This window comes from Numenius arquata, chromosome 4 (assembly GCF_964106895.1).
Source record: "Numenius arquata chromosome 4, bNumArq3.hap1.1, whole genome shotgun sequence".
Taxonomy (NCBI): domain Eukaryota; kingdom Metazoa; phylum Chordata; class Aves; order Charadriiformes; family Scolopacidae; genus Numenius; species Numenius arquata.
The window spans coordinates 57,741,930-57,765,012 of NC_133579.1; the positions used below are offsets into that span (position 1 = coordinate 57,741,930).

General features: G+C 41.5%; 1 protein-coding gene across 1 annotated transcript; it reads left to right on the plus strand.

Annotated features, from left to right (window-relative positions):
- Positions 1-3,349: 3,349 nt before the first annotated feature.
- LOC141464187 (ovalbumin-related protein Y-like) lies at positions 3,350-7,872 on the plus strand. Its single transcript, XM_074147002.1, has 7 exons — positions 3,350-3,517; positions 4,176-4,226; positions 4,849-4,977; positions 5,747-5,864; positions 6,096-6,238; positions 6,512-6,667; positions 7,471-7,872. The coding sequence occupies exons 1-7, from the start codon at positions 3,350-3,352 to the stop codon at positions 7,870-7,872; spliced, it is 1,167 nt and encodes a 388-aa protein (XP_074003103.1).
- Positions 7,873-23,083: the final 15,211 nt, after the last annotated feature.

The following is a 23,083-nucleotide window of genomic DNA, read 5'->3' on the forward strand; positions in this document are numbered from 1 at the left end:
TTGAAAGAGGTCAGAGTAGTTTCTTTTATTGTCTGTTCATTCTTTTATTTCAAAGAAATTATGTGATTATGTGATTGCTTTATGCTTTCTATTGTATATTATGACTGTCCTGCAGACCATGAATGTTTCTTCAGCTGGTTTGTTCACCTGATGGGCCATGAAGTTACTTGTGGAAGATCTGTAAGAATGGTCTCTGTGTACACAAAAGGCACATTTTGAACCTAGCATCTGGTGCTATGACCTCTGGAGAAGGATAAGAACAACTCACCTTAAACCACCCTTCAAAATTTTAGCAGCAATTTCAAATCCTTTTCTGGTAGCATCTGACTGGGGTCCAAATATCCTGATGTCTGAATTTTAAAAGCAACAGAAGCCTTATCTTTCTTCTCTGCTCAACCTCTCTTTCCCCAATACACCTTTCTCCAGCTCTGTAATTCTTCTCTATACAGATACTCTAAATACTGCTTTTGAAATTAATTTGTATTCCCACAATTTGCTCACTGATGTTTTTGTTGTACTGATGTGCTGCACAGACTGTGACTATGTCTGAGTTTCCTGAGCTAGATTACTCTAGGAAGAAAAACTGTGCTCTTTGAAATGTTGTGTCTTGGTCTTCTACAATGCAGGCTGTAAGTGGCACCGGGCAACTGCATACAAGTTTTTGCAGAATAATCTATTTCAATATTATTAACTTTGGCAACTAACATTTGAAGGACGTGCTTTTTCTCAAGTTCCTTGGTAACAGAAGTTTCTCCATTCCTCAGCAAGAGCTATGGATTCTGGTGGGAAGAAAGACTAGTGATATTGGTAGCCTAGCCAACAACAAGAGAGAGAAAAGTTGCAATAACTATAGCGTGGGCATATCACAGCAAACAGTCCTGCATATGCTCAACTTACCAAATTTTTTGAGTTCTCAGAATGGTGACTCTGAGAGGGATTGTGCCTGTCGGTACTCCTTACAAAGGAATAATATGGAAATTAACTGAAAATTCTCTAGAGGCATTTTGCAAGACTGAATTTCTCACATTTTTGTTTTATTTGCACTAGCCATGCTGCACTATTTGCTGTGATAACCAAATCATACTTACTATTCAAGTTCCAATGAACAGATTTTATCATTATTTCTGCTTCAGTCATTTCAATATGCTCCTTCCTTTTCTGCAAGGTTTCACACCCTACGATGAATGAATCTTCCATTCTGGAGATTTTAGGGTAAAATGGTAAAATCCTCTCATTCAAGCTTCTTTTTTTTTTTTTTTTTTTTTTAAATAATGGAATTATTCCAAGTAAAACTGCATGTCTGACATTGAGCTCCATCCATCACTTTATTTAGTAAACACAGAACAGGCAGTTTGGGGTGTGTCACAAAATTACACAAGATATATTTCAAGGAGTTCGGCAAGTCTGCCCCAAGTACAGCTGAGAAGCTGTACTATTACCTTCACAGGTGAACCTGATAAGGTAAGCATTTCTTTCTATTATGATTTAAGTTCAAATTTGTAATTAAAAAAAAAAATAATTATCTCTTACAAAACTTAAAAAAAGATTGATGAAGCCTCATGTTTATGACCTTCAATATCAGTTGAAGAAACAAATGATTAAAGGATGTCTTCTGAAGAAACCTCATCTCACCTTCACATGTGTTTTACATTATTTTCCTCTTTCACATTCTGCCATTCATAAAGTTAAAGTATTTGTTTGTATGAACTAAAGCTTTGTTTACTAACTATTCCATATTGAACAGCTGGTAATATGTTATGACAGCCTTTGTTCTTCCTCTATCCCTTCAAATTTTAATTTAGACTTAAAAGAGAAAATTGAATTTGTTGAAATTCAAGGGGATGCAATTAAAGCTTTATGCAGCATTTATGGAAGATATTCTCTGGATGAAATTAAGAAAGGCAGCATGTTCAGGTGACCCCAGCATAACGGAGCTCTGTGTTATCTTTAATAATTACATTTCCTAATTATTCCTATTTAAATTATTTCTGTTTTTATCTGAATTATTTCTAATAATAAAAAAAACCTACCTTATATCACCAATATAAGTGGTTCAAGTTAGAAAGAGATTGAGCATCCATTCTAGCAGGGACACAGCTAGATGCACTGTTGTTCAAATTATTCAACCTTAAGAGATGACTGTCACACACATGCCTTGATTCCATAGGGACTGTGATACATATTGTAGAGCATTCTGGATTTTGCTCTCTAGCAGGCACAAAGTTTGCACTGCTTGAAGATGGTCTGTGGATGCAAATGGGGAAATTCCACCCTACCAAGGTTCTCTCTGCTTGTGTCAACATGTGGGAAGTTATATATAAACACTATACTGCTGCATTAAACTTTACAGTACTGTATTTTCTACTCTATGTTGTCTTCTTTACTAAAAAATCCTTCCCTTCAGTGTTAGATGAAATGTTAACTGCTGAAACTACAGGGAAAAATTTACAAGAATGTCAGAAAAAATATTTAAATATTGAAAACGTGAAGGTCTCTGCAAACTAAACACAAGGCTAAACAAGCACTGTCTTATTAAAAGGTTAAGGTGAATTTTCAAAAAGGTGATAATAAATACTAAAGAACACTTAAAACAATGACATATAATTCAGTCAACAATGAATGGAACATGTACTAGTTATAGATGTTCGTTATAAACTGGATGAATTTGGTAAATCTTTTGCAGTCTCCATTGCTGTGCCTTCATTACCCTATTTACAAAAAAATGAAGGTAGCATGGCTAACTTTTGAGACGTCTGATAATGTGCGTGGTGTTAAGAAACTGGCTTCCATTTATGGTAGGCTGAAATTAGAGTAAAACTAGCAAAACTTATGCTGTTGCTTCAGACTAGCACATTGTATACTGGAATTAACTGTAGTTTGGATCATGGAGGGCTTATCTGTCAACTCATCTTAAATGTGATGTTAAAAACTATAGTGAATAACTTGTTTTGGAGTCTCGAAATAATGAAGATTCTGAGAACAAACGCGTGTGTGCTTTTTTCCTTAAAAGATGAGAGAAGAATATTAGTGAGCTTCTTTCAAGGTAACTAATATTCTTTGCAACATTTTCAACATGTGGTACACAAATACAGAGAAAGAGAACTCAAGTTTCAGACAAAAGAATCACCAGCCTATGCATAAGTGGTAGCTCTGCAGATTTTTGATTGCTCATGAATCCAAAAGCATGCCTGCCTTTCAAATCCACACCACTGGATTCTGTTTGCTGAAAAAAACTCTGTGCACCAACTTCACAGGTTCAAGGGCACTGACTTTCTTGCATTAGAATTAATATATTTAGTGATAATAAGTCAGACTCTTTCTTTTTGCTTTAGATAACACTGATTTCACAATGGGCTCCATCACTGCAGCAAATGCAGAATTTTGTTTTGATGTATTCAGAGAGCTGAAAGTCCACCATGCCAATGACAACATCTTCTATTCCCCCCTGAGCATCATTTCAGCCCTGGCCATGGTCTATCTGGGAGCAAGAGGTAACACTCAATCTCAGATGGAGAAAGTAAGTTACTTACATGGGTGTAAAGTGACCTTGACTTGTGCTTGTTGTTCCTTCTAAGTAACGTCACTGAAATATATTATCCATTGATGAGGTTCTCACCTGTTTTAATGCACAAGAAATAACCCAAAGTCACAAAATGAAGAACTGGATTGAGAATTATTTAGAGAAAACAGCAAAGATGTATATTTTTGCTATAAGAGGCAGTTAGGTTTGACTTATAAAAGAAAAATATCTCAAGGACAATAATGAAATGGATTACTAGTCAGTAAATTTTATTATATGATGTTTTTTTTCTAAATTCTGTCCTCTTCCAGATAATGTGTTTTCTTTTTTTTCTTAATGTATAAAAAAGGTAAATCCCAGGAAGAGAAGAAGAGAGAATATTATTAACAGCACATAATATGCAACTCAGTTAATTTCTAGGCATTCACTAGAAAAAATATTATCTAAGCAAACAGAAGTATTTACAGTTTCTCAGAAGGCCACAGAGGGCATAAACCAGATGCAAACTCAGTTGTAAATTTTTAGTTCATCTGTGTTCTCAGTTAGCACTTTTTTTTCTCTCTGAGCCAATATCTTTATCTCCAGCATCGTGTGTAAATCTCAAATTCACATAATTTTTGAACGTGTTTGTAATTTCTGGCATTTTCTCTTGCAGGTTCTTCACTTTGATAACATTACAGGAGTTGGAGACACTAATGACTCCCAGGTAGAGAAATAACTTGATCTCCCTTTCTGTCCTACTTTCTCCTCAGAACAAAACTAGAACTGTTCTGCCTCTCCTTCTGGCACTTTCAGACTTTGTCAAAAACCATGGAAATGCTCTCAAACCAAGGAGGTTTGTGGAGGGAGGGAAGAAGGGTGTAACTCGCCTATTTGTTAAAAACCAGAGAAAGATGGCAGGTTGCACATCTTGCATCAGAACAAGTGACAGTGTGGGGCAGGATTCTTTGGGCACCAGGGTGCCTTCCTGGGCAAGTGCTGCTGGGGACAGCATGTGAAACGGCCTCAGCACCTGGAGCCAGGGTATAGCAGTCAGACTTGCAGCTGAGAGACTCCAAAGCAGATCAGGAAGATGCTGGGCAGAGAAAAGCCCAGAAGTCTCAGTGACAGGAACACAGCTGCAGTCTTTACAGGGAACTTAGCTTGAGAAGGATGAACTTGTCAATTCAATGCACCATCACCACAGCACTTGCTGTCCCAAAGGTGACAGCCCTATGTCTGTGGGAGAGCATGACTCTTACTGATAGGGACAATCCCTTCAGGTCTTATTTCCTAAATAAGAAGAAGCTAATGCAATGTATCTTCTTATTTTCATCTCATCACGTCAGTGTGGTGCTTCTGAATACCTCCACAATTCATTCAAGAATCTTCTCTCAGACATCACCGTGCCAAATGCTACATACTCACTCAAGATCGCTGAGAGACTCTATATTGAAAAAACATACCCCGTGCTTCCGGTGAGTAGTACTGTTACACGACTTCAGTGAGATTCCCTATAAAGGCCCCTGTGACTCTACCTTAAGAGAAGCACCACAAACAGTAGCCCACTGTCTGTTGATGAAGAGGTGGTTGTGAGGCATGGGGGAACTAGTTCAGAGTGAGTTTGAATCTTCCTGTGGCTGTTAGGTGGAGGCCAGGCAAAAGTACAATGGCATAAAATGTGCCAACTTTGCAAGTCACAGGGAGTGATCAAGACTACTGTTCATTTGCTAGAAAATGGCTTTTAATGAAAAATGTAACTTTTAAGGGAAATGAAATACATTTTATGACATGAAAGTATGAAGATTGAAATTGCCAAATTTGGATTTTTTCAAAGCCAATTATCAAATCTTCCCAGTGAGAGGAAGCTTTGGTTTTGAAATCTAAGAATGTGAAAATACAGTATTGAAAATAAGAAGCGGGCACAAAGAGAATGAAGCAAACATTGTCTGTCCTTAAAAATGTTTGTTAAACTGAAAGTGTTTTGGTAAAATGGAGAAAGTACTTTGCAATTTTAACTTAGAATCCTATCGGAAAAAATTGCCAGACCTAAATATGTGAAGTAGTCTTTCTTGTCCAGCTTTAAGATTCAGTTACAGGAAAACAGCTGCGACTGACATGTTCAAACAGAAGGGTAAAAGTTGACTGTTCTTTTAACCATTCTGCTTCATTTCACACTCTTGCATTTCACATTCATACATTTTCAAGTTCTCATCAGCCTGACAGCTGCAATCCTTCTTCTTCCAGGAATACTTAAAGTGTGCAAAGAAATTCTACAAAGCGGGGCTGGAAGAAGTTAACTTCAAAACAGCTACAGAGGAAGCAAGACAGCTTGTTAATTCCTGGGTGGAGAAAGAAACAAATGGTAAGGGCTGAAAAATGAGTAGCAGATATTTTCCTCTATCTACCATAATCTATACCATTGTCTTCCACTTCTCATAGAGGAGAAAGTGTGTCAAGCAAGAGCAGGTTTCTTAATGCTATGAAACGCCCGACACAAAGCGGCACCCTTCATCCCCATACCCTTCACAACAGGCATTTGTGCACACCAGAGGAGGTCTATCTTACCACTCTCTGCCCTGCTTCTTTCTTAAAGGACAGATCCAAGATTTCCTTGTGTCAGGCTCTGTTGATTTCGATACTGCGCTGGCCCTTGTGAATGCCATTTACTTCAAAGGGATATGGAAGACAGCATTTAAAGAAGACGACACTCAGGAAATGCCCTTCAATGTGACAGAGGTAGGAGGGAACAGAGGTAGGAGGGCATGGGCACAGGTTTTGGCCAGGATGGCTGTTGGCTCACAGAGCCATCAGTCTGGGTGTTACACAACAAGGAGTGTTTGCAATAGCTGTGTCTGATCAGGCTTCCATGACACACCATGAAACATGCTCATCTTTGAAGACAGCATGCTTGAACATCAAGCCCTGTTCCTTTCATAGGGCTTGTACATTTTCCTGCTTAAATTAAAAATTGCTCCCCGGTCATGTTGTCTCATGTTTCTGCTTTTGCAGCAAGAAAGCAGACCTGTGCAAATGATGTGTCAAAACAGTACCTTCAAAGTGGCAGCGGTGGCTGCAGAGAAAATGAAGATCCTGGAGATTCCGTACGCCAGCGGGCAGCTGAGCATGTTGGTGCTGTTGCCTGATGACATCTCTGGCCTGGAGCAGGTAGGGGCCTGGCAAGGGAAGCAGAGGAGTTACCATTTCAGTGGGACTTGGCTACTGTCAGACCTTTTGCTGTCCATGTACATCACAGCTGCCCACACCACGGCTGTGCTGGGCAGGCAGGAGAGCACAAGAGCCCCCCAGGATCTAGCAGGAGCTCAGGCAGAGAGTGACCTCTTTGGAGAGCCCTGGGCTCAGTCTAATAAAATGAAGGTACAGGAGCATAGTGCTGCTGTAGCCCCGCAGAAGAGGATGTTGCTATATGCACCAATCTCTATCAGGTGCCAGAAACAGATATGCTAGCAGGATATTTTTTAATTTTGAGTTATTTCGGTCTTCCAGGACAGCACTCAAGTTTGCTAAATCAGATAAGTTTACCCAAGGGGAAATAAAAAAGCAAATTATAAGCAAAGCATTCCAAGAGCTGACTAAATGGAAAATGGGAAAAGTAGCATTAGAAAGTAACTAAGATCAGGGAAGGGATCAATAAAATATTTTCCAGGAGTAACAATTTTGGGGCCAATTTGTTTTGGTGTTTTCAAGAACTGTATTTTCACAAAAAGTGCCTTGATCTGAAGAAGAAATTTTCAGATGACAAAGATTTGGAGAACTTCATCGAGACAGATGAGATATAGGCTGTAGTCAGGAGGAAGCATACAGGATAAACAAATACATTTAAGATTAAGTATCAGTTCTTTTCTGTACACAAAGTAAATGGAAAGAACTATTAACAAGTGGTATAAACACAGCTAGTAAGGCCATCGCAGTTCGGTCTCAGGCATTTCATTCCCTGCCTCTCTTTGCAGCTTGAGAACAAAATCAGCTTTGAAAAACTTACAGAGTGGACCAGTCCAAATGTGATGGAAAAGAGGAAAGTGAAAGTGTACCTCCCACGCATGAAGATTCAGGAAAAATATAACCTCACATCTGTCTTAACGGCCTTGGGTATGACTGACCTGTTCAGCCCTTCAGCCAATCTGTCTGGCATTTCTTCAGCAGAGAATCTGAAGATATCTGAGGCCATCCATGAGGCGTACATGGAAGTCAATGAAGAGGGCACCGAGATGGCAGGCTCAGCAGAGGTGATGGGAGACACCAAAGATTCCTCTGAGTTGGAAGAGTTTAGGGCTGACCATCCCTTCCTTTTCTTCATCAAACACAACCCAACAAACAGCATCCTCTTCCTTGGTAAATATTGTTTCCCCTAAGGAAAAAAAGAGTTGAAAGTAATGCTTGCCTTGCCCTCAGAAACAGACCACCTTTACTGTAGTATTGTAGTATAATCTCATCTCTTCAATATTTTTTCCAAGGGAAAAGTCTTCAATATCTAGGGAGATATTCTTGAAGAAGCAGGTGACTTTTCTGATCTTTAGGTGCAGGTATTTCTGCTCAGGCAACTTGTATTCAAGATTTATATTCAGGATTGAATGAGATTTTCAAGAGGTAGTTTAGGAATATTTCCCATCATCATCAAAGACCTGAGAGACATGGCCAGTGCTTTGATTTTTGTGAGAAATCCTGCAAGTGCTATTGAGAATCTGGTTTCTCTATAGAAGTACAGCTTTCAAAATAATCTGAATAATCCTTTCCATTGAACTCACTGGGCCACCATCCTTGAACTGATGCCTGGAAAACTTGCAGATAAAATTCTAAACTTCAGCAAAGCAGTCTGCTTCCAGCAAGGCATTTGGGCTTCTTTGTGCTGCACATACTATAAGGCTGTGTCTCTTGTTCTGAGGGTCCATACAGAAAGTCTGCCATTTCTTCATAAATCATCATCCCCAAATACAACATCTTCCTGACTGATATAATTTCTCATCTTTGTTTCAGTGACATATCATTGATTTTGTGAATGTTAATTGGTGGTTCTTCTATTTATTCTAATAAAAGCATTGCGAAATAAACACATCATTACCTATTCTGGGTTACCACACCACACAACCTGAAACACTATACAGTGGGTAGTGATTATTGACAGAAGTGGTTTAGACTAGGATTTAGATATTCTTTTCAAAATTAGAATGTACCCATACACGAAGTCACTAAACAACTTAAGAATGTTCTTTTAAATTTTGAGCTTAAGCAAGGTAAACCCTACAGCTCCTATTATCACCTTGAATTTATCTCCATATACCTCATCAAATAACTAAATTCTTTTAATTTGTCATTGTATTTCCAGGCAGTTTTAAAAGATTTCCTCTAAGTATTGTCAGTAAATATATCAAGCTGATGTCTAAGAGAGATAGCCTCAAAAACATGAGAAGAATGTTCATCTTAAAGGTGGACTGCTTCAGCTCTCTCATACCCACAAGAATCATACAAGGAAATCTTTCTTATTGACGCGGTAGTCCTCTAGAGATGTTGTGTCCTGTTTCACAGTCTTTACTGGGAAGGTTCTTTAGGTTACAGTTTATCCAATTAAAAAGATTATTAACGTTAATTGCTGAGTTAAGCAACATCTCTTCTGCTGGGATACACATGCAGAACTATAAATTACAGTATCAGTATATAAAATGTTTAAAAATGAGACACAGTGGTATTTGGAGCTGCCTCAACTATTTGCAAAGTCAGCATTAAACATAACTTGAAATGATGAAGCTGGCAGCAGGGAAATACTTCTACATAGCTGCTATGAATTCTGTAGAACTGCAAATACTGGTCTTCCCAAGACAATCATAAAGGATTAGCTACAGTTCAAGTATTCAAGCAAAAAAGTATTTCAAGAGATATGACAAGATATGACATTTTAAGGTTTCCTGTCTATATTATGTTCTGCTTCCCTTATAACCAAAAGCAGTCAACACAGTTTTGCTACAACTAAAAAAAAAAAAAAAAAAAAAAAAAAAAGGCAGGATTTGTAAAATATTGTCCTAAAAAGCAGAGTGTATAAGGTTATTAAACAATTATAAAACTGCTATTAAACTGAAATAAGCATGTCTGTCACTCTGCACTTTCCAAGTACAATGAAAATAAAACTATCAACATTTACTATGGAAGTATTTATTATATAACATGAAGAAAAAAATACCTATTCTCTTGCATAATTGTTCTTTTGCTTGATGATTATTTTACAGCAAAGAAATGGAGAAAATCAAGGCTGAAATGGAAAGTAGCTTCCTAAAACTACACAAGAGAGGTTTTCAAGGCACACAGTCCACCTAATGTCTTCACTGTGAAACAGAAGCATTTGACTCTTGTTTTAAACTGGTCCATTAGGTGTCACTAGGGATACACAATCATGGAATCACGGAATTGTTGGAGTTGGAAGGGACCTTCTAGAGATCATCTAGTCCAACTCCCCTGCCAAAGCTGGATTGCCTATAGCACATTACTCAGGACTGCAATGTCCTGACTGCAACATACGAAGTGATGTTTATCACTCTTCTGTAAGACAGACATCTGTTGAAAACTAGGCTTGGGAGATTAATGTAGATTCCAATTTTGTGCTTATTTTAAGTTTTGTGCAAGCAGATGATTCTGATCGATATACTGAAAATATAGACCAGTGGCAGTGTGCTTGGAACCCAGTAATTTTGTAAGAAAAAGATAGAAATATTATTTGATGAAAGTGCAGAGGCATCTTAAGATGTCTGTGCCCTGAACAAAAAAATATTATCACAGTCAAGTACTGTAGAAGGGATAGAGCTATTTGTTTCATGAAGGAGAAAACATCCTCTGTAGAGGCTAAAAAGAGAGGTAAAAGTGCAGATTCGACAAAGTTGAATAAAATCTATTTCTGCCATATTGATAGCTGGGCACAAAACTGTGCCCCTACATTGCTGGTCTGGGCCAGTAGGACCTGCTGTACAGGAGCTGCTGTGGTGAATGTGGCTGCTGCAGCCCCAATGGGGAGCAATTCTGCAAAGAGCAGCAGGGAGGGTGTTACAAAGGGACGAGGGGAGAGAAGCTGTGCTGCTTCTCAGCTCTGAAGACCAGCAAGAGTTTAAAAACATGAATCCCAGTTCCCATGAAGTCCAGGTATTGTCAAATAGTCCTTTCTGTTCCCTGGGAGCATGACTGAAATTGTACGTCAAGAAATTGCCATCTGTGCATCCACTACACTCCATTTTCACTACGTGCTGTGATGTTTTGGGTACACAGTATTGCAAGGGGTTCGTGGAACAAAAAACAGCCACATGCAATCACGTTCTCTTTAATGTGGCATAGGACAGCATTAGAAGTGCTCTGTGGACTAAGTGTGCCTTTCCTTTTCATGTCATTTGGGGAACGGATGGATCTGACGTATTTTCTCTGCCCTTCGGGGAATATAATTATCTGAGACCATTCCACGCTTCTCTGCACATTTGACTTCCAAGAAAGTCCTGCCTTCTCCTAAACAAACCAAATTCATGGCTGAAGGCACAAGACAGTATGCTCTGATCTTAGTCACCAGAGGAAGAGCACTCAGAGAACCACCTAGACTCCAGGGAGAAAGCTATCCTGGGCTCTCAAATGATATATGAGAAAGAACAGCATGCTGAATCAAACTGAAAACTACATATTGGCTAGAAAGGATTTGACAAGGAGCAGTGGTTAAGTTTTCTCTTTCTTGTGGCTAGTGAGCTAAAATTCTTCAATCTGGAAAAGAGGTAGCAGAGAGGGGATTGTCAAGGATCAGCAGGGGTGAGACTGCTCAGCAAGGGAAGGGGACAGCAGGTGATGGCAAGGCCAGCAAGGCAGGGGCCTCCCCTGACAAGGTGCTCAGTGCTACAGTTCCCAATGCTACTGCCACAGTCTGGTGATTCCCAAACAAGTCTGTAGCGATGAGGTAGGACAAGTCACAAGCCTGGATGTTAAGTCCATGTGTCAGGGCCCGTAGTGGTCCTGACCTGAAGACTGTTGTCCATTGAGAAGTTAGTGATCCGCATAAAAGTTGTCCTGATCAGGCACAGGAGTGTGCTGTGCTATGCTGTGCTGCACATATCGCTTGGACTCCAGGCCTGTGCTGTGCTGAATGTATCACGTGGTGCAGGATAAACTTAGCGGGCTAATCATAATGGAGGAGCTTGTAGATGGCCCTGAACTGTCACCTGGTAATGGTGCTGCTGGCACATCCCTTGTCTTTATCTTGAAGTGGAGAAGCATAATAATATAAATTATATAATATATATTATATATATATAAATAATATAAATATAATATAAAATCTATATAAATATACTTTTTTTTGACAGTAGAAATGATAAATGGAGTTGTTTACTTCTAAGAACACACCCATAAAAGCTGCAAAGATCACACCACCAGTGAACGTCTGCATACATGGGATATGCAGTGTACTGTGCCCTGAATAAAGATCCAACCAAAGCTGCACACCTTGGGGTTCCCACCATCTGAGGGGACATGAAATTATCTCTGCAATCTCCTTTTCCTCTCTCATGTTATCTCCAATAAATTGCATTTTAATAAGTTTCTTACTAGTGTCCAAAAGGAACACTTGCAGTGGTGCATTACAAGGTCCAGCTCGGTGAGGCTCATGGTGAGGCACAGCCATACAAGGTAGCAAGGACCACAATCAAGAGACTCAGTTTAAATGCTTTTCTCAGGTGAGGGGGATGCCAATGGAGGCATCTCACACCTCTATCACAAACAACGCTCTGATTCAAGGCTGGACAATTGCTTCAGATGTGCCTGAGCCCAAGCAGACAAACTCCTAGGAGAGGAATGATGTTCTGAAAACCAGAGGTTTCTGAAGTCCCAGATGATATGGAGACAATGAGAGAGATTGACTATTCAGTATATCTTCTGACACAGGAACTTAAGGGTATAAAAAGAAGTTAGTAGAAATCAGTTTAAAAAATGCATATGCAGGTAGCTGACAGCAAACAGGTAGCTGAATCATGGACCTCATGGTAAAAGGATGCTGGAGATAATAAAATTTTGCATGATTTTAAAGGAAGACAAAACCATGGGAGAGAAATCCATTGAGGGATTATATATATATATATATATAATATATAGAAAATACTACCAGCTATTGAAGTCCCAGGACTGAAAACAGCCAACATTAGGACCCTGACGACATGACCAGCCTCAGCAGAAGCTTTCCCTCACACCCTCTGGGCATGGGCCCAGGAGCCTGTATTGGGCACTGGCACCATTTTGGTACTAGGGGTGCTCTTTGTGAGAGGAAGACATGAACTGCCCTCGGCCAGTCACAGCCAGTTGCAGCTGGCCCTGTAATGGACAAAAAGAACTCATTGTATGCCAAACCTTCAGACAGTCAGAGAAAAATGTGGCACCTCTGCTCCAGCATAATTAAGAAAGGGTGGCAGAAGAAATGTGAGAGAGGTGTTTGGAGAAACAAAACAGAGGAAACACATGGAAGGAGATGTCATTGAGAGCACAGCTGAAGGCACACTCCTGGGAAGAGGTGCTCCATGCCAGAGGAGGCACCTCTGAGGGACTGCAGCCACAGGCAACCTGTGCCAGGGCAGTGACACCCCAAGGTGACTGCATCCTACGGGTGACCGATGTTGGAGCAAGGACATCCCTGTGGAGCAAACTACAGCATGGTAAAAAAGTGAGCAGCAACAACTGGAAGATAGAAAGTTGCACAGCAACCCCAACCTCTTGCATTGCCTGCTGCTTCACCAAAGGGACTGGGAAGTATTGAGAAAGCTGAAACTAGGAAGCAGAGAAGGAGAGTTTTTGGACTGAAGTTGAGTGTGGAGAAGGGGAATGAAAGGTCTAAGTGTCTGTTTCATAGTTTGTTACTTTGGTTTTTGTCAATACCTGAGTCAACAACAAAAAATTAATGTTAATCAGCAAGAAATTATGTGAAACACCCAAGTAAAGATTGTTTCCCACAAGAGAAGCCCATTTCAGCTGCGCCTTGGCACTTCCATCCCTGTCTGAAGTACACTGTAGATGTTTGTCTCTGAGTTTGCCTCCTGATGGACCTCAGACCTGAACCTTGTAGCCTTGTCTCCATGCCCATCCCTTTTGCTCATAAGTGGGTGGTAGGGCTCCGAGTGCACTAATAAGCCTTTAATGGTCTTGACCAGCCACACCTGGAGCTTCTACCCACACCTATTGGCCCAGGAGCTCTAAGCTATATCCTGGACCTTCAGTCCCTCTCTGTGCTACATCAGAGGTGTACTAGTCTCCAGTTCAAACACAGCTGTGCCCATGCCTGGTCAAGGACTCCTAGTGTGACATTGGCCCTGCCTTGTGATCGCTGGACCTGAGCCTAGCTTTGACGTGTGAATTGACTTCACAGTTTGTCTTTGGACCTGCTTCACAGCTATGACATTGCCTTATGATTTGGACTCTTGGCTGCAGCTGTCTGTGATCTCTGGGCCTGTTCTGCTTAGGTCCTGTGGGACTGAGCCCTGGCTGGTGAGGCTCCTGCCCTGCTAGCTGTGGGAGCTCCCTTGCTGCCTGGTTTGTCTTTTCTTGGGGAGTAGCTGGCCCTTGCTGCCACCTGACAGTGAGCTCAGGCCTCCTTGAGCCCTCTGCCAAGCACCAAGGAGTCCGGTCGCTGGTCACACAGGGCCTTGTCTTTACAAAACTTCCTGATCTCCCCACAGCACCCACAGACACAGGCTCCTGAGTGAACTTCCTTCCACCCAGCCAGACCCTCCTTCTTCCCCAGGTTGTAGCCAATTGTTGGGGTGAGCTGACCCCCTCACTCAGCCCTAGGCCTCTCATGCCGTGTCACTTTTCAGTCTGCTGTCCCTGCCCTCTATGTCCCCTGAAACAGCCATTGAGCCACTCCTGATCCCTGTAAGGGCTCTGTAAGGAGTGAGGACGCACCTTGCTCAGAGGAGAGGCTGCTGTGTTGGAGCCCTGAGGGTGCTGACAGCCCTCACTGTCCCTGACCTCTCATGGTGCTTTCCCCATGTGGCCCTTGGCCCCGGACCCCACGTCAGCCCCCTGGGGCCATCAGCCCAGTGATGCCACAGCAGGGCCAGTCTCCAGCTCCCCACAGCCCTGCATTGCCCGGCATGGGTGCTCTTGATCCTAGCTTGCAGGCCGATTTCCTGGCTTGACCTTGGACCTGCCCTGTCACTATGATATTGCCTTATGATCTGAACACTTGGTTGAATGTGGCCACCATTTCAGGGTCTGTCCTGCTTCCCTTGCTCAGGTACCATGGGACTGGGCCCTGGTCAGTGAGGCCCCTATCCCTCTGACTTACGTCCCCGCAGATCTCATCCCGTCCCATAGGGAACAACCAGCTCTCACTGCTCCCTCACCCTGGGCTCCCCAGAAAGACCCTTGTGCTGGTTCTTCTCTTGCTGTGTCCAGGGCTGTTGATGGACCCTCTTACTGGCACTCGGCTGTGCCTTCCTGAGGTCAGATTGTGTGGTGTGGCATCAGTTGCTGAGGGCATTGCTCACCCTGGGGTGACAATTTATTGGCCTAGCTCACTGACCTCATGGAGCAGCCCTGCTCCTGCTGCTCCTGGTAGTCCAGCTAATTTTCCACCCACATTATTGTCTGCTTACTCAGTTTATATCTCTCTAATCTGGCTACAAGGATACTCTCAGAGATTATGCTGAAGGCCTTACTGGAGTCAAGGTGTACAATGTCCTCTGCTCTCCCCTTGTTTATAGAATAAGCCATCCCATCCTAGAGAAAAATGAGGTTGGTCAGGAGAGATTTGCCCTTGGTAAATCCATGCTGGCTTTTCCCATCACCTTTTATTCCTTCATGTGTCTTGAAATGCTCCCAGGAGGCTTTGCTTCATAGTCTTCTGTAGTGATTTGAACTCACATAAAATTGTACATCAAGGAGTTAGTGATCTACGTAACAGTTGACACAAGAAGGCACAGGTCTGTGCTGTACTAAGCATATAGGTTGGCTTCCCATCCTCTGCTGTGCTGCAGGATACCCCTTGGCTGCAGGGCAAACTTTGCATGCCAGTCAGAAGGAAAGAACCTGTAGGTAGCTCCCAATTGGTATGGATGATTGCACCGTGTCCTTGCATTTACCATAAAGTGAAGCAGTATGTTTTAATGTGAACATCATTTTGTTTCACAGTAGAAATGAACAGAATTGTTTTCTTTAGAAAATTCTGCAAGAGCTGTAAAGACTGAAGTGTCAGTGAACATCTATCTCCGTGGATGGGACCTGCACTACATGCCCTGCCTTGACTGATGGTCTGTCAAATGCTGTGCAATTTGGGGTTTCCTGCACCTGAGGCAATGTAAGATTATCTATACTATCCTTTTTCCTTTTAATGTGAGCTGCAATAAATGTTATTTAAAGCAATATCTTATGGAGTCCGAGCACCTTTCTTATCACAGATCATAATGAAGACTAGCCCTAGTGCCTTGCAACAGTGCACTACACCTTTTCAGTGACTGAAGAGACCTGTAGTCTCCTGAATTCTCTCTCCTTTCTGAAAATTAGTCACTTTTTCAAATCATCAGGAACCTTCTCCAATCGTCCTGACTTTTCCTTAGTGTTCTTTTTGCTGTTCTATGTAAAGAGGCTTTTCTTACTGCCCTTCACATTCCTTGTCAGGTTCCCCTCCAGCAGAATTTTCATTTTTCAAATTCGATCACTGCAGTTTCTGTACTCCTGACAGGTAGATTGTCCTTGCTTCCACCTCTTGTGCACTTTCTTTTTTTTTATTTGATCTCAGTCAGAATGAAGGCACCTTTATCATCAGATACCGCCTGTATATTGCTTCAGCAGCAGGATACGTGGCCTGTATGGGAGCGAGTGAAAGGCTTTGCTTGTAGGTGAGGCTAAAACTCATTCAGTCATGGTGAGAAAGATCTTCAGGTTCTGGGTCAGATACTCCCATCCAACCTGTTGCTGGCCTGTGGGAGGTGATCATTGAAAGTTATGCCATGAAAGCCACATCAACCTATCTATGTCAGATCAAATATTCATGGGGAGCATTAAGAAAACATCAGCTGTACAATGAAGGCTGAGCCTACGTCAGGTTAAAATGAATGTAAGACCTGATATGGGATATCCCAATGATAATCAGGCAATGACAAATGCCTGTCACAATCTGTGAGACAGCAAGGCAGCAATGCAGGCAACAATGTCAGTCTCTTCAGAATGGCACAGCGCTGTGGCAGAAAGATGTCAGGTGGGCTATGAGCTCCTGTCTGAAGGAGCTTGACCAGACACCTCATTTTCTTTGGCCTGGGGAAAAAAGACAGTTCCACAGAACAACTGAGAGAGAAACCATCATTGAGAACTACAGCACCAAGGTCTGCAGTGACAACCAGTTAGACAGTCAGCTGCAGTCACTGGATAAAATGGTTTCTCTCTCTGGGAACGGTTGCTTCTGCCCCTCATGGAAAGGCAGCTCCCAGATTCACAATGTGGAATGAAGACAAACACAAAACAATTAACATGCTCCTTCCTACTGGCAAAAGAGCAGGAACAAGGAGAATAAAATCTCAGTTCTGCGTAGGCTTTTGTGATTGGATGAGAGGCTTTGGTCTGTGAGCTGACCTGGACTTCGTATCCTTTTGGATAAAAAGTGCCTTTTCTACTCTCAGGTGTCCAAGGTGTAGGTACTCAAGATTCTGTTGGTTTAGGGACAGCTGCACAATGAAATGCCTGGCAGAGGAAAGGGCAGTAGAGCCTTAGCTGACCTCTTTCTTGGGAAAGCATTGTCAAACAAGGATATGTGACAGAATTGTTTGTACTGCTTTGCAGAGTTGTGCCAGTTGTCCCAGGTAGCCTTCCAACTGCAGGAAGGTTTGCTTACTCTCCCTAGCCCCCATGTCAAGCAGACTATACAAGATCTTTTGTGTGTTAACGCTATTCTGAGGGCCTGTTCTCATCCAGAGCTTCATTTGCCCATGAGTAGATTCTGCTGCTTGCAACTGGCCTTGCAATAACTACCAGTTTGAGCACAGAAAATCAAAACAGGGCTCTAGGAAAGACAGCAGCATGTCTTTCTCATACACTATCAAAGCAGAGCTTCTTATTCTCTGTGTATTTCCTTATTGTGGGTGTATTTTGAACCTGAAACTCCAATTCTTGGAGAGAAAAAATGGCTTTTGTGTAACTCATGAAACAAAGCTCTGCATCAAACACTTACACAGCTGTTGTGCAGGTCTGGAAACAGGACACTACACAAAAGTCAAATTCATCAGCTATAAAAAACACCTCTGGGATCATTTTTATTCTATACTTGCTGGTGTGAAAAAATGATCACTGACAAAGTTGCAGCTGCTTTCTGGATATATTTGCAGTTGCTAAGATACAGGCCATTTGTGATGACCTGGGCCTGTGACACTGGTCTGGATACTTCTGTAATTCATGAACAATAAACCAGATTAAAGGAAGGGTTGTTTAGGAGAGAGGCTTGAGGGACACTTGGAAGGCAGATTTGAATGAGCTAAATGTATGTAAGTCTTATATGCAACAACGGAAGACCATTGCGATAGAAATAGAAATAAACCCCTGTGAACACCAAGTGGCACTGAACAGAAAATATATAAAGAGTGAAAATAGTTGCACCGATCTGAGTTTTACTATAAATGGTGTGAGAAACCATCTTTTTAGATGTAGACACATAGATTCATAGAATCATAGAATATCTCAAGTTCAAGTCTCAAGAATATCTTCAAGAGAACCTATAACTTGCCATAGACATTGCTTCTCTTAGCATGATGATTTTTTTTAGTTACAAAATAAGAGCCTATAAAGCTTTATAAACACACCACAAAGACAACTAGAAAACTCCTTCCCGTTTCCCATTCCCATGTGTTCTCTGTGGCAATGTTGTGTCTCAGTGGGATGTAGATTCTGCATGTATCCAGCTGCCTTCCAAACTGCTTATCAACTCCTGTTTCAGAGACTCTGGATGAATCATGGTTTGTGCTGAAACTGTTAGATCTGACTAGTTTGAGTTACATGCATGAGGAATTATGAGTAATGCTGCTTCCTTCCTGGCAGAAAATTGGTCTCAATAGTGTATCTTAACCCAGAATTAGGACAGACTCTCATTCCTCATCTGTCCGTAATCAATGAACCAGCTCTAATAGAAGAGTCATAGAGTATCTCAGGTGGGAAGGGACCCATAAGGATCATGGAATCCAACTTCCTGCTCCTCGCAGGGCTACCTAAAACTAAACCATTTGACTAAGAGGATCATCCAGACGCTCCTTGAACTCTGACAGAATTGGTGCAGTCACCAAATCCCTGGGGAGCCTGTTCCAGTGAGTGACCACCCTCTCAGAGGAGAACTTTTTCCTATGTTCAATCTGAACTTCCCCTGATGCAGCTTCATTCCATTTCCTTGTATCCTATTGCTGGTCACCAGAGAGAGGAGATCAGCACCTGCCCTCTGCTGTCCCCCTTGAGGAAGTTGTAGACTGCGATGAGGTGACCCCTCAGCCTTCTCTTCTCCAGACTGAACAACCCAAGGGACCTCAGTCGCTCCTTCTAAGTCTTGCCCTCAAGAGCTTTCACCACCTTGGTTGCCCTCCTCTGGACACACTCTGGTAGTCTGATGCCCAAAACTACAAACAGTACTTGAAGTGGGGCCACATCAGTGCAGTGTAGAGTGGAACCATGACCTCCTTCGACCAGCTGGTGATGCTGTGCTTGATGCATCCCAGGACACAGTTGGCCCTTTTGGCTGCCAGGGCACACTGTTGACTTATACTCAACTTGCCATCAACCCAGACCCCTGGATCACTTTCTGTGGGGCTGCTCTCCAGCCTCTTGTCTCCAAATTTGTGTGTATAACCAGGCTTACCTCATCCCAGATGCACTTCAAATACTCCAAATGAGTACGTATAAACAGTATTACCCCATCCTGGGTGGGGAATCCAGCATTTGTTCTTGTTAAATTTCATACAGTTGGTGATTTCTCAGCTCTCTAGTCTATCCAGGTCTCTCTGTAAGGCTTCTCCACCCTCAAGGGAGTCCACAGCTCCTCCTAGTATAGTATAGCATTAGCAGCATATGCTCACTTTGGCGTGTTCTCTTCAGCCTTTTCACCTTCAGCTTTGAAGGACTCCAGATAACCATTATTTTGTGGACATGAAGCTTAAAAGCAAAGCAAGGTGTGATACACTCTCTGTGACTCTCAGGGTCCAGGCACACCTCCCAGGATTTTATTACATGCCAGATATTCTTCTGGCCACCTAGCACTAGAAAGCACTTCTGCCTTTCTTGATGTCTGTGGTACCACCTCACCTCCTGAGCTACACAAATGAAATGGGGACCCACTCTGCCTGTGATACAAAAGAGGGAATGTGGGTACTTGTTTCAGTCTTCAGTGCCTTGGCTCACTGGTACACCAAACTGGTGGGGTAGAAACACCCTGTTGTTATTCACCACTTTTAAGACAGGTTATGGTGAAGCGTTAATAAAAGCATTTATTCAGAACATCCAAAGGAGGTGACACACTGAACCATATTCATTAAAATGTAAGTAATTAAAAAGAAAAGCTTAATTATATATGCCAGGGTTAATTTGTTAACCCTTACCGACCTGACCTGCTGTCTGCTCAGACAAAATGGCTGACAATTTTGTCTGTAGTGGATAACTCGCCCCTTTCCTGTAGTGGAGACTCTCATAAGACAGAAATTATGCAGGATCCTCCATCTGCCATCTCAGCCAATGAAAGTGGTTCTCCCAGAGAGTTTCCATTAAAAAAGCACCATATTTTCCTAGTTTCGCAAGGCTTGCTCACCCTTACAGCTGGTCTCCCTTTGAACGCCGGGGAGGGTAGAGCGAGGAGCTGAGGTAGTAGCTGAGCTGCCCATTCCCCTGGCTGTATCCATGAGACATGCTCTCAGACCAGGCTTCTAGGAAGACTGACATTTTCCTACTAAAACTGCCTCCTTACTGCCTCCCTCTCAAGGAGATCTTCGACCGTTCTTCTCAGCTATGGTAGCACTGTCTTAATGCTTTAAAGTATCTAGAAGCATCCCTTTGAGGCTGGATGTCTTCTCCAGCACCTGGCTGGCTGGCAAACTGCTCCTTGCCTCAATGAGAGGCAAAACTGTCCTTCTTTTCCTTGTTATTTCACCAGGATGTTTCAGTGTGACAGGACCACCTGGTCTACATCAATCTGTGTATTAACAAACAGATACGAAGAGCTAAGTAGAACACATCTACAAAACTCATTACTGGTGTTTGATTGACCGGATGGTGGAGATTTTTGACTACCAACACATCTGGGAGACTCATTCTCCATTCCCTTTCTCCATCAATATACTAATACATAATTTATAGGCAGGGATAATGTTTTCTGAGAAGCACTTCTATCATCAGAAAAAGCAGATGAGCTTTTTAGGCTTTCTAAAAGTCTGAAACAGAAGCAGTAGGCCTGACAAAAAAAAAAGTGAGAAGAATTATTCTGTGCTTAAGTATAGATATGTATCTGTCAGACTATCTGTGGGAAAACAAAAATAACTCAAATCAAATCAAGGCAAAGCACTTGGCTGATACCTGTGGAGCAGAAATCTAACAAAAAAACCACTTCTACTACAATCTTGTCTTGCTTAAATCCTCAGATTGACTTGGCGACAACTCGGCAAGGAGAAAGTAGATTACTGTGGCACAATTATTTTCACAAAAGGAAGCAGACTGGGGTAAAGATGACAGCACTGTCTAAACTTTTGACAGCAGTACAGCCAGCCTACCTCTTCTCCTTAACAGAGATCATAGTCATCTCCAGATATGTTCTAAGGAATTATGTCATACTGACTTTGGGATTCCATCCCCCCCGCCTTTCTAAAATCACATAGTGTTTATAGAGGTCAGAATGGTTTCTTTATTGTTTGTCCATTCTATTATTTCAATACTGAACAATAGCTTTTATAGCTGAAATGCTTTTAGAACAGAAATATATTTGCTATTGTATATTATGATTGTCCTACAGACCATGAACACTCCTTTAGCCGGATTTCACAGTTCCTCTGTCATCTGCCAGGCCATTACATTACCCATACAAGATCTGAGAGATGCATTGCAAGTGCATACAACAAACATGTTTGGAATTTACTACTTTTTACTTTGTCTGCGGCTATGTTTTGCTATTTGCTATAAAACTTTCACACTCAAAAGATCTTTTTTTAATATCCCAACTTTTCAAAGAAACTGTGCCTGCTTATGCCTTTCATCTCAAGTGGTTTTCTCACACACACAATTCTTTATTTCCCCAGTTTTGTTAGTAGAATAATGGGCCAAGTCCTGTTCTCACTTATCTGCTGTGTAGCATGGCTCAGCTGCATTTTGTTCATTCAAAAAGGATCGACTGAAAGACAGATCTGGTCTGTTACTACAACCATAATAACAAATTGACTAATTATTGTCAGATTGACTAATAACTTCTAACTATGTTTTCCATCGCTAAGGTTTTCACATTTTTTGTTTTTATTAACATCCCAGTATCTAGTTGCAAATGAGGTTTAAAGGAACATGAACATTATTTTCCAGTCTTTTCTGCCCTCCAACAGTCCTGATGTATTGATGGAAAACACTTTGTTATGCAGAATAAAAAACTAATATTTGCTCACCCTTCAATCAAAAATGGACCCATTGAAACTAAAATCTGACCTAATCCCATTAAATTATTTTTATGGTGTCAAAGCTCAAATTTCTGAAGGGCAGCAGTGGGTAGGTCACGATTCAGACTGTATAAATACCCGAGGCCTCAGCCAGTCTGTCCACAGACAGCTGGAAAGCTGTATTGCCTTTGGTGCTGAAGCTCTAAAGGTAAGCATTTCTCCAGGAAAATTCAGCTTTGTGCTGTATTATTTCTTGGTTATGCCTAAACTTAAAATGAGAGCAATTATTGTCTTGCGTTTGGTATCTTTAAGGACAGAATATTTACATGATATTCTCAACAAATCTTCTCACCTGTGCGTATCTGTTCTGCGCTATTTTATTACGTGTTAAATCGAGTATTTGTTTTCAGGAGACTTTTTAAAAGCTTATTCTTTGTGCTTAAAATATTACTTTGTGGTCTATGCCACAAACAAATATTCATTTAACAGTGCTGCATTATGGGAGATATTGCCACTGTATCATGCCTGCATTTCTATCTATCTGAATGTTACTAACAAAATTTAATTTCTCAGAATGGTTATGATGAAGTGCATATACATGTTTAAGCAAAGCAAACTATATCTGAGAGCACAGTAGGTGGAATATGAATGTTGTGCATTAGTCAGTCTCTCCTAGGCTAGGTGACCTTAGACAAATTATATTGCCTATTTTTGCTTCCCTTACTAAAACAAGGGTAAAGATACAAACCTTTGATGATCTACTGACAGTAAGTACTGTGCAACAAATAGATATTTTACTGCACTTATTTATTTTTAGAAAATAAAAACAGTCAGACAGCTTCTGCTTTTACTTATATCTATCCAAATCTAGAGCACATCCACTGAAATTTGCACTTTAAATTTCCAGCTTTGCAAGTATATCAAAGACAGATCATATTTTCTTGTTTTCGTCAAAGGTACTACAAAGTACCAA

Coding starts and splice junctions, on each gene's coding strand:
- LOC141464187 (XM_074147002.1), top strand. CDS start 3,350: ATGGGCTCCATCACTGCAGCAAATGCAGAATTTTGTTTTGATGTATTC. Junction 4,227..4,848: donor GAGACACTAATGACTCCCAG/GTAGAGAAATAA, acceptor TCATCACGTCAG/TGTGGTGCTTCTGAATACCT. Junction 6,239..6,511: donor TGCCCTTCAATGTGACAGAG/GTAGGAGGGAAC, acceptor CTGCTTTTGCAG/CAAGAAAGCAGACCTGTGCA.